This window comes from Dicentrarchus labrax, unplaced genomic scaffold (genome assembly GCF_905237075.1).
Source record: "Dicentrarchus labrax unplaced genomic scaffold, dlabrax2021, whole genome shotgun sequence".
Lineage (NCBI taxonomy): Eukaryota > Metazoa > Chordata > Actinopteri > Moronidae > Dicentrarchus > Dicentrarchus labrax.
Genome location: NW_026136709.1, coordinates 12534754 through 12547047, shown reverse-complemented (window position 1 = coordinate 12547047; position 12294 = coordinate 12534754). Strand labels below are relative to the sequence as shown.

At 40.4% G+C, this 12294-nt stretch overlaps 1 protein-coding gene across 1 annotated transcript in view; it reads right to left on the bottom strand.

The window, feature by feature from the left end:
- jph1a (junctophilin 1a) overlaps positions 1 to 12294 on the bottom strand; it is a 34065-nt gene that overhangs the window by 10719 nt on the left and 11052 nt on the right. Inside the window, exon 4 of the mRNA XM_051410313.1 lies at positions 1383 to 1501. Coding sequence (XP_051266273.1) covers positions 1383 to 1501 — 119 coding nt within the window. The remainder of the gene's footprint in view (positions 1 to 1382; positions 1502 to 12294) is intronic.

Genomic DNA, 12294 nt, shown 5'->3' with positions numbered 1-12294 from the left:
GTTGTTGTTTTTTGTCAGGACTGAATCATTTCTCCAATAATGACATGTTAAACTTAGGAAAAGATGAAAATTTGTCTAAATCTGCTCTCAGAAAATACCGGAATTAACCAAGAAGGGAAAAACAAGCAAATGCTGCAGTAAAAATTCTATTTTGATTCACCATTTTCTGATGTTGCCCTCTTTGTGCCCTTATGTTCCATCTCTGAACCCACGTGCATTACAAGCTCCTTGACAAAAAAGGATCTGTACCCCTCACTATTTATGTAGTGTTATATGTCCGGCATTGCCTTGTAAAACTCAGCTTACCTTGTAAATGAACCAAACAGAGTTGAGTCGACACCCAACACTGAAAGCTGCTGTATAGTATGGCTTTGTGCCCGTTAAACCTTCAAGCAGAGGGAAAGATGAGAGCTGCTTGGTATTAGCAGCAGTAGGTTTCCTTGACCACCACTCATATACCTGTGAGACATTTCTACACTCCATGAAAGCACACGTTTGATATGATCTGAAGAAAAAAAAAACACACTAAAAGAACTGCTTTTCTCACTTTTGTTTGGCAGAGCTTATGGTTGCAAATTTTAGCGAGTATTTTCAAGCAGTTACAACAGGCCTTTGAGACCAAAGACAAGGCTTCCATCCAGAATACAGTATCCTGCTTCAAGCTGGCTCTGCTTTGTCTAAGCACAAACACAGTCCTCCATTGTGGTGTTAGAAGTCATCCTCAATACCACTAGTCTTCGATTACAGCCCCGGAACACCAAACCCTATGCTTTTGTGCACCCAGAACAAGCTCATTACTGATTCAGACACAGCCTGTGTAAACAATTCTAAAACTGTGCAAACAGAATTATTCATACAAAGTACCCAACCTCTTAACAGTTACCCAATTCCCAAAAACATGGTTTGAATGGACAAATTGGTTGCTCGAGGACTGTTTAGCTTAAAAGGATATAGTGGAGGGAGATTTTAGAATAGCATGGCTGGGTAAATGTCTCACTGTTGAGGGCAAACCACTCATGTGTTAAAGCTCCCCTCGAGGCTCCTACGACAGTCTTAGCAAGGACTGCAACATCATCTCTGGGTAAAAATGTCTGAAAACATTGCCTGAAACCTTGCTTGTATGCATAGCTAGCCAAAGTTTTATTCAAATTTGCAACTAAAAATAGTTTAAGTATTGTATTTCATAAAGTGCAGTGAACACATGTGACATCCTGAATCCCCTCAGTGCACCTGCAGTTCATGTGTTTCTTATTCAGAGCGACCAGAGACCCCAGGGACACACATCCCTGCTAGGGCTGGGTGATGTCCATACTTTGCTACTAGGAACATGCTTCTAAATATCAGACACGTGTTGTGTATGAAGGCTTGTTGTTAAAGGTTACCTGGTTGGTAGAAGTTGGGGGAGAGCTCCCTAGCAACCGCCCTGGCAATTTCAGAGTCATGCACAGCAGAGATGGCGGCCTGCTCTGCAGCCTCGCTTTTTGTCCTGGCATGGGCCGTTCTGGAAAAACACAGAGACAATATTAGTGTTGCATGCTAAGAGGCCAAGACATAAAGAGGGTGAAAACCACCACGGTCGTAGGATGTATAGTAGATACCTACAGAGATACATACACAAACAAATGGTTTATGTTTTTCCATAATATGTATCTACATGTTTCCATGTTATCCATGCCACCTTCAACATCAAGATTGACACAATCCTCTATAATCTTTTTCTCTTTCTTGCTACTCTCTGACCCTCCATCCCTTCCTCTTTCCCCTCATATTTGAGCTGTATCACACAGCCTGTCGCTCTTGGGGATGACATAACAACTCCCCTTGTGCTTCTATCTCAAATCCAAATCCTGATTTTCCAAATGGAGCGCAGCCACAACCAAGCAAGACCTTAATCCAGTCTGGAGCACTGCACTGCTGCCGGACCACACAGGAGAAGTGCTCACACACGCGCGTGCACACACACACACACACACACACACACACACACACACACACACACACACACACACACACGTAAACACACATATGGTCATATCAGATCATATCATATTTTAATCCCATGCAGGTCAGCAGCAAAAAATACTCCTTTTAGATGACTGATAAAGTATAAAGTGAGTCAATACATAAATATAGTAAATCTACTGAGAAATACAAATAAGAATGTAACAAAATGCCAAAGATCTTTCAAGGCCTGTGGGAACCATAAGGCACTCACTTCGGAGGGTGTTTTCTAACTACTCTATTATTGCCGTATGATGAACTTAAAAAAGTACGAGTCGAAACTCCAGCATTAGAAAACCTTGAACCCACATCTACTATACGATGTTGATGCTTAAAAACCAAATGGCAGAAGAGTGATATGTTTTGGGATCAATGTGGGCTTAGCATTAGCACTGAGAGGTATTATAGGAGCGTACCATGGTTAGACAGACAGAGGCCAGGGGGTGACCTGCTTAACAAATCCTTTGAAAACTCCACCAAAAGATACTGTACATGTGCACATGCTAACACACAAATGTATGCACTGGTAAGGCAGTTTCCCACCGCTTCTACCAGGCTCCCTTCAGAGAAGTCCGAATTATGCAACAATATAAAAAATGCATCAGTTAAAGCCAGTGGATTAGTCACTTACTGTATGAACAGCTAGTGAGTGAAACCCACAAAACACAATATATGACAGAACCACATGGACTATAAGGATCCAGATGGGCTGTCCAAGTATCACTGTAAGTATTGACAGCTGTGCCTTGTGGCCTGCTTAACCCTACTCATCCATCTTCCTCTCCCTCTTTCGTTCACCAACCCTTTTCTCTTTCAATCAATGCTCCTGTTTTGTTTTCAATCCTTCATCTGTCTATTGACGCTGCATCTCCTCATCCCGCCTGCATCCTCCTCTCCTCCCCTCCCTCCCTCTGTCTTTCTGTCAAGAGTGACCCCAACGGACAGATGTCTCTATTTCAGACTACATCTCTGTCCTTGGACTCTGGGCTGTCCTGTTTTTGACGGACTGGGACAGAGAGATATTAAAATGCATGAGGAGCCATATGCTGGCGGGAGAGACGGACCATTTCCTCTCCAGAAATAAGTCCCTGCACAGAGGACACACTCACCACCACTGAGCAGCTGAAAATCTGATTTAGCACATTTTTAACTGTCACAAACAGTGTAACACACAATGCTTTGAGTTATTACAAACATGTAGGAATTTCATTGGTGCAGGTACACTATTAGCTTCATGGTCTTATTTAAGAGCACTAAAATCCGACATTAAAGCATTCCACTTACATCACACCACCAACATGTATAGTGTAGACATCCTCTTGCTACACATGCTACCACAAGGACATACGTACATGCTTCTATTTCTGAAATGTGTGAAATGTGCAGCCAAGTGAAAGGAGGCATGAATGTGTCATGAATGTATACAGCATGCCCATGACATCCTATGGATCTTAACAGTTCCTTTTAGGTAGAGTTGGCATAAAGTCACGGGCAGACACAGGAAGCGATGCAGACTGTTCACAGACAGGATGTCTGGTGGCAGGAGGTGACAGGCAGAGAATGATGGGAGTGTGATGGAGCAGTGGGACAAGAGGAGAGTGAAATGAAAGGCGAGAAAACATGGGCATGTGGAGCGCAGAGACGAACGGGTTGGTTGGTCTTGGCATCGGTAGGCTACATTTAATCATATAGACAGTTTTAATCAAACTATCGAGCGGCTTTCCACAATGCATGGACTGTTAAAGCTGCAGTAATCACAATTGTCTACTTAGGGACAGCGCAACAAGCTGTAAATGCAACACTGACATCTTTAACAAGATGATATAGCGAATGCAAATAAAGAGCAACATTAGCATTCATTTGGAGTCAAGTTCTCATGAAGAATGTAAGTCTAATAATCACTCTTCTTTTAGCTCCTGATGCAGATATCTAGCCATGTAGCTGCTAAATGCTCCACTATGTTCACCAGCTACTTGCTAACTTTGTCTGTCTGCCATTTAGCGCTAGGGAGGTAGTTTAACAGTGGGTTTTTCAGAATTTTTTTTAACAACCGCTGCCTCAATTGGTTAAAAGAGAGGGCATCAAAACAGTTGTTGTAAAACCAAAACAATGAGCTGAAAGATGATAAAATGCGTTGCATATCTAAGGTAAATTGCAGAATCAGGTTATAATTCTCTGTGGATTTGTCACTATGAACAACCCCTTTCACATTACACAGAATCATCTGATTGACATCTGATCATTGTTAATGTATAAGTATCACATATAGCAGCTTTAAGTGTGACTGGCCCCAGCCAAATTATGCAATGCATTGTCTTGTTGATCACAGATTCAAAGCAAAAACGTCTGGGTAAACAACAATTATGCAAGCTCACGATTGACCTTTGAAAAAGTTTTAAGTTCTACAACTTGTCAGACAGTCTGTAGCCTCTCTACTTGAGGCCGATCTGCCTCTGAATATAAAGCAACACCTGTTCTCATCTAGTTCTGGGCTCTGCAGGCGCTCCTTTCTGGTTGAGTGCTGGGGATGGGTCCAAGCAAATCAAGGTATTTGAATCCATAAATGCACCTGCTGGCACGAATGCAAATATCACATAAGAAAACACACACCCACACACATGGTTTGTAGAAATTAGGACAAAGCATAGAAAGGAGCAAAGACTTTGAAGCCGTTCCTTTTGGACTGGAGCTCGGTTTTAGAGATGATATTGATGAAGGCCTGGTGAGTTCCATGGTTGTTCCATTACTGTGACAAATGAATTGTGTGAAAAGTGTTGAGTCAGTTTGGCAGGCAGCGCGGCGGATGCTCTTCTCTCCGTGGAATGTGTGTCTTTGTGTGTGCATTTGAGAGAGAAGAGGAGGGTGAGAAAAGCGTACACCAAGTTAAAATGTATGGAAATGGAAAGGAGAGAAAGACAGAAGTAGAGTGAGAGACAGAGAATGAGACAGATTGCCCCTCTAAAGACTTCAGGGTATTTAGAACTGCTGAGGTATGCATCTCAGCCCCTCTAATTTTACTGTAGGGTTAAATTTCAAACCCCAACTCCCATGCGGCACAGTGCATCCTCCTTTAAGGTTGGTAATACCTCGGACACCCGCAGAATATAGTATGTGTCTATATTATGTGCCTGTTGTGTGTGAGTGTGTGTGTGATTGTGTGTCGTGTGTGCACATTCCCCCTGGGTAGAGCTTCAGTCCATCACTCCCCAGGCTATGGCCTATTTGAGGAATCTCCCTCACATATGCTGACACAGTTTTGCGCCCCCTTCGTCTCGCCCCCTCTGCCCCCCTTTAGCTTCTTCCAACGTGCCACCCTACCCTTTCTCTTTTCCTCATCTTCCTTCTCTCCATCACACTGACCCATTCCCCCTCCCTGTCAGTCCAAGCTCGGTAACTGGAATGCTGACTGGTACTGTATATAATAAGAGAGAAGATGAAGTCTTGACCATGTACGAGATAAACATCAGCACTCCACAACCCTCCTTTAAACTCTCTTTCATTGCCCCAACTAGAGAAAACTTCTACTATACTGGGCAGTAATGCTTAGATGCTGTACTGAGGGTACAAATCATTAAAGGATATTATACATCAACTGAAATTACTGCTCTGCATCTTGCCCAAACACTCTCTAGGTTCAAAAGAGCAACACATAAATACACAACATCAGAGAAAGTCTGCACAAATTAGCACTTAGTTTGCCCTGCACATATCTCTTATATCCATGCAGGGCTGCTATTGAATCCCCGGCTGGTGTTAATTCAGGATTACTCAAGCATGACTAAGACCATTAGTGGTTAGCTAAAACCGACTCTGAAATTATTCAGGAATTATTCCTGGGCTAAGGTCTGGCCTCACATTACCAGGGGCTGCCGTGGTCAGGGGACAATGGCTACTGCAAATGGGGCTTTAAATGGGAGGCAGAGTGGCTGTTATTATGAGATAAACTAACGTTATCCTGAAGTGAGAGCTATAGTGCTGTATAATGAGAATATTTGGGCATGGCCATGTACTGCTTGAAACATTTTAGATCTCAGGACATCCTGGTGGCTGGTAGGCTCATTCCCTTTCTTTGTCTTTTCCATTCTACTTCTTTTGAGTAAAAGTAGAGAAATGCACGCTTAAAACCAGCATGTAAGATGAAGGCTTACTGAATTTCCACAGTCTTATGACTGGCCAGGCAAAATAATATGATTTCTGAAAAAGGAATCTGAATGTTATTCTTCACATTTCACTTGCTTTCAAGATTTTTTTTTTTTTTACTGTAACATGGACTTTTATGGAAACACAGCTTCACATAGCACTACAGCAGCATAAAAACAGCAAACACCAAACATGTGGTGAAAGGGTGAAAGCATAAGGCAAGGTGCGGGGAAATGGGACAATGAGCGGGAGGGAAAAAACGTGTGTCATGTAGCCTAATGATAGACCTGTCAAATTGCAGAAGAGAAGGACACAATGGAAATGATGAAGACTAGCAGATCATACGTTTAGAGAATCTCTGCAGAAAAGCACAATGCATGGCACTGCATGACAAAGCTTAAAGGAATAGATGGGAAATATTTTTCTTGCTGAGAGTTAGATACCTCTCTCTTGTCTGTATGCTGAATATGAAGCTATAGCCAGCAGGTCATTATCTTAGCTTAGCATAAGAACTGGAAGCAGAAGCAAACAGCTCACTTGGCTCTGTCTGAGGCTCCACTTTATCTGTAAAAAAAACACTACAATTTAAAAATGTTAAATTGTGGTTTTACGGTGAGTTACATTCTTGAACTAGCCAACTAGCTTTGGACAGAGCCAGGCTAGTTAATCTTTCTAAGATAGGATGGCTAATCAAATATGGCTCTGGCTTAAAATTTTTTGGCAAGAAAGCAAATAAGCATCTTTCCAAAAGTCAAACTATAATTGTATTTTTATTTGTAAAACCAAACTGTAATATAATTCCATGCCTAATTTTTCATCTGATTTAAAGATTCCAAATCCATTTTAATTTATCCTTAAGTAATGCATTTATCGTGCTAATGCACGGTTGAACTGGCACTTTGAGACAGATTGAAATTTAGCTCCCAAACAGACTTCATTTCTGGGAAGAAGAATTAGCTCACATTTTGATTAAACAGGAAAAAAAAAATCCCCAAACTCTACTGAGATTTTTGGCCGTGGATTACAAACAGACCTAATTCCCCACTCGTGTTCTCTAGTCTGTCTGTACTGAACCCTCCACTGAGACTTCACCTGGCCTTCATCCAGAAACAAATGGGTACAGGTAACTACTGTTAATATGCATATACTGTATATAATATGTACTACTGTATTATGAAATACGTGTGTGAGTGAGTTATATGTTTAGATCTCTGCTATGTTTAAAGTTCTGGTTCTCATCTGTGTGCTGATATGAGTTTGTTGAGGGAGTGACACAGAATCCCTTGCTGAGATGATCCCTCTGGTTTCGGTGAAGGGCAATGGCAGGGATTCAGACCTCAGCTCTATGCTCTTTGTGTCAACACTGCAAGTGAAACATGGCCACAGCTGATAGCTAATGACACAAAGGGGGAGGGGGAGCGATGGTGGCTAAACCATACACTGCAGGGATGTAGTATCTGTGATGTTTTGAAGCACGGAGGGATGAGGAAACAGCAACTATTAAAGATGAGACACCTTGCAATCTAACCAACCAGTTTTTTAAAGCTTTAACATTGTCTAAACAATTTTTTTTTTAATCACCAAAAAGAAACGAAACATGGACTCCTTATTATGAAAAGGACACTTCAGGCGCCTGAGCTGAGTTAACCTTGTGTGCTCCTAAATCTTTTATTACATTGAGTGGATTTTACTGACATGTAACTCATGACAAATTGGCCATCAATACAATTGTGGTAAATCACTGAGTAAAGTTCATAGTTCACTGCAGTGCACACTATCAATGAATATAAAGTTTAGTGGTTGAAGTACAAGGCCGCTGTGGATTAGGTGAAAATGATCGATAAAATGATGTAGAACTATAAGTTTCATTATTCATAATTTCTCAAATTTCTTGAAAGTTCCTTCTTCTATAAATGTTTAGTCTGCCAAATCCATATGAAGCAGATTGGATATTGGCCAGGTGACGGATCCAAGTGAAATACAGTTTCTCTGTCAGTATTATTATGAAAATGAAATTATGAAAAAAACGAATCGCTATATTTGTTGCATCATGGTGAGCTGCTGACTCTGCACCACAGGAAAAACTTGAACTTATATTTTGTTACTTAAAAATGACACAAATGAGTTCCACGCAATGAGAGTAGAGAGTAAGTAGGAGTGGAGGTATTGGATTTAGTATTAAGAGAAAGTCTGATTGGTGCATCCTTATAAAATTCAAATTCAAAATTCAATTTAACATAGTATCACACAGACAGGAATATTTGGTATTTTAGCTTGACTTAAATGATAAATTATCAAAATTGTTGTTGATTAATTTTTTGTTCCAATAAAATTAATTTGAGGATAACACTAACTTAACAAAAACATCACTTAAGTCAGTATTCTGGACTCAAGATGAAGCTCAAGACTGGATCTGGTGTTGCTGTCGGGCAGTCGGCTGTCTGTTTTCACACTCAGAAGGTGCTGTCACCCAGAGCCTCAGAGTTGTAAATTTAATCAACTTAACCTGGGTTTATAAAGCATCACACATACTGTACCCACAGACACACAGGGCTCCACTGATGCAAATCAAGACATGCTGTCACACGACTATGCAAACATTACACATCTACAACATATATACACCTGCAAAAGCATGAAAAACGAGCTACTTATCATGCAAATGAGTGCGTTAACTCTAATTTACTCTCACACACACATCAAATCTGCATGAGAAGTTGAAAAGGGCCATTAGTGAAACATGACATAATGAGGCCTACTGGGAATCAGTGTGAATAAAGGACACACTGAGGTGACTTCACAATGTTGTCTCTGCGATAACAGCCCATAAATCTTTTGTAAATCTCCAACTGGAACCAGACATGTTGAACAAGTCTTAAAGGATGAATAAACACAATGTTAAACCAACAACGCCTCCTCACTCTACTACTTCATAAAGAAAATCAACAAATGGCTGACATGGTGATGACGCCGGCGAGGCAGTAACCATGGCAACCAACAGAGACACTTGAGCAAGCTGTCCAACCAGGCATCTGGCCTGTATTAATGAATTTGCAAATGAACAAACCCACACTAGAGCTTAGTGTATGGGTATAATCTGTATATACTATACGCACGTATGCACAAACTATCATGGATGAACAAAATCTTGGACAAAGTATAAAAATATACTGTAATATATACTGTTCACGACTTGAATACAATTAGACACAGGTACGGGAAACACACGTAGACACACACACAGCCTCTGCATGATGTGTCTCATTTAACTACGAGGCTCAACATCCGAAGCTGAACCTGTGTGAGTAAAGGTCACATTGCCTGGCAACCACTTGAGCTTAAGGAATAGTTTTAATTATGGTCTGTGCTCTCTCTCTCTCTCTCTCTCTCTCTCTCTCTCTCTCTCTCTCTCTCTCTCCTCCAATCTCCTGCCACCATTCACCCCACTGTCTGTACACACACACACATACACACACACACACACACACACACATACACACACACACACACGCACACAATCACAACCATCAATTTCCTCTTAAGCGCAAAGCCAAAAGCAGCATTAGCATTAGGTTACATCTGCCCACAGCTGAATGATTGTGATGCAATTCTTGATACGATTTATCTTTAATGGTTTCATGGACTAACTGGAAGATGGACGCGTAATGTCAATGATTATGAAAAACCTTTACACAATATTACACAATATAATGTATCGCTACCATCAACTACAACTGCAATTAATATGTGAGTCCAGTGTTGCATCATAAAATAATGTAATCCATTGGATAAAAGATGTGATATATGAAATATCCTCATTGTGTAGCCATGTTTACACCGATTTGCTTCTACAAATCCTAAAGAAAATGGACCATCATCTGCGCGTGTGATTACAAGAGTGGTTGCTTCACAAAGGGTTTATGTGTGGAAAAGCAATACTGTGACTCAACAAGAGAAGTGATAATTCCATAATCCAATCCATGAACATCTGGAGTGAAAGCGGCCTAGCCAGCCAATCAGAGTGGCTGAACAGATTTAGCCGGGCACATTAGTTTCCAGAGGTTTAAGACACGCAGCCGTGGTAGCAGGTACAAAAACAACAGACAGATTTTAAGAGATGCCTCAGGCAACACAAACTGAAACAGACTCACTGTTCTTCGTGCCTCAGATGCCAACTATTATGGCTAAATCTGGCAATGCTACCATTCTTTACTCGTGCATTTTAAAGATATTACAGGTATTAACTAATGATATTTTATCTGTCTGTTGATGTGGACATGTATGTAATGTTGTGCATGAATAGGGTTGGCTGATATGAGAATATATACTGTCTGTCACATCTAGTTAGCCATACGTTTATTTTCATTAGGCCACTGCCGACAGTATTGTGCATTAGCAGTACTGTATGATTAATAATATTGATTTTCTTGTTTTAAATGCTGCATAACAAAAACATTGCCATTTGTAATTTTATCTATACACACTTTCAAATTGAATTTCCAGAAAATTTACATTATCTTGATTAGTGCTGCAAATATTAATCAATAAGTTGATTGACAGAACATTAATCAGCAAACATTTTGATAATTAATGTTTAGACTCATTAAAAAAACACAAGAACCCCAATTTCTTTGGTTCTAGCTTCTCAAATGTGAATATTTGCTGGTTTCATTACTCTTATGTTTAAGTTGTTGATACCACATATTATTAAGTTAAACTGTAGCTGACACAAGATATGCATAACTTTGCTAAACTAACATAAATATTCAGTAAACATAAAATGTTTGAGCAAATGATTAATTGAGAAATTAATCAACTTTATACATATATTATTAAACTATACATATATAACAGGCCACCAAAATAAAAAACAGTATAGTAGTATAGTATTAAAATAGTGTATAAAATAAAATACAATAACAGAAAATAGCATTTGATTTTAAGCTCAAAAGTATGCTCTACCTCTCCAGTGCGTATCTATTTATAGACACAGCCACAGTGCACACTCTGCATGCTGTGGACACTACTTTAAGAAGCTAACAGGTTTATTCCTTATCATGGATGGCGTGCCTGGAGCAGGTCAAGCATACTGTTTTGGGCAGTAAGTCAGTGCCTTTAGCAGAGCCCACAACTCAATGCTAGTGTACGTGTTACAGACTTACAGTATATCAATGACTTTCATCTGGATTCATCTAACCAGTAGACCATATGTTTGATTATTGGCATACATACTGAAGCTATGTGAAATAATGTGAACAGCTCTAAGACAGGCGCATCGAGTTAGACACAATTGCACACTGACATTGGGGATTTTTTACATAATATCTTGTCACGTCATAGGAAATTCTCAGGAGGATAGCACATCTTAACTTGCACTCTCCAATCATTTCTCTACATCTCAAATCACAGTGTGTCTAATACAATATGTAACTCACTCCACTGACTGTGACCGTCTCATTAACCACTGTTACATACACAATTAGACAGAGACGATGATGCACTACAAAAAACAAGCAGTGCGTCACATTCACTGCTTCACAATGGAGGGAATTCTTTCAAAACCAAGTCAAGGAAAAAATGTAGAGGAAATGGAGGAGTGGGTAAACAACCTGCACAAGGAGTACTTCTACATTTTTCATGACTTCAGGTGAACCACTACATGAGTTAACCTCTTTGTAACAGCCTTGGACTTTATATGACTCCCCCATCTGCCTGCCTGCCCGCCCGCCTCCCTGCCTGACTCATCCCAGTCTTTCTTGAGAAGCTGCAGAAATATGTGCCATTCTCAGAGAGATTACAAGCCACAGCGACACAGTGTAATGGCATGTTGGTGAAACCCAATCCTATCACCACTGCTGTCGACACAGCCCAGCGCTTCACTCACATTTACACACAGCCATCTCCCACAGGCTATTCTCCTCTACTCCCCCAGGAACAAAGCTTTTTATGCAGTCTAAGTGTAAGTCAGAAAATGTAGCCTATTTAGTCCTCCACCTTCTATCTACGTGATTCCTATTTATGTAGTATGGCATCATAACCTGTATCAACAGCAGCAGATGCACCAGACTTCTTGCTTTAGTCATTTATTTTAAGGGATGTAGTGTTTGTACAGTAGGGTTATGTACAACATAAAAACAATTGTTTTGTTTTTTT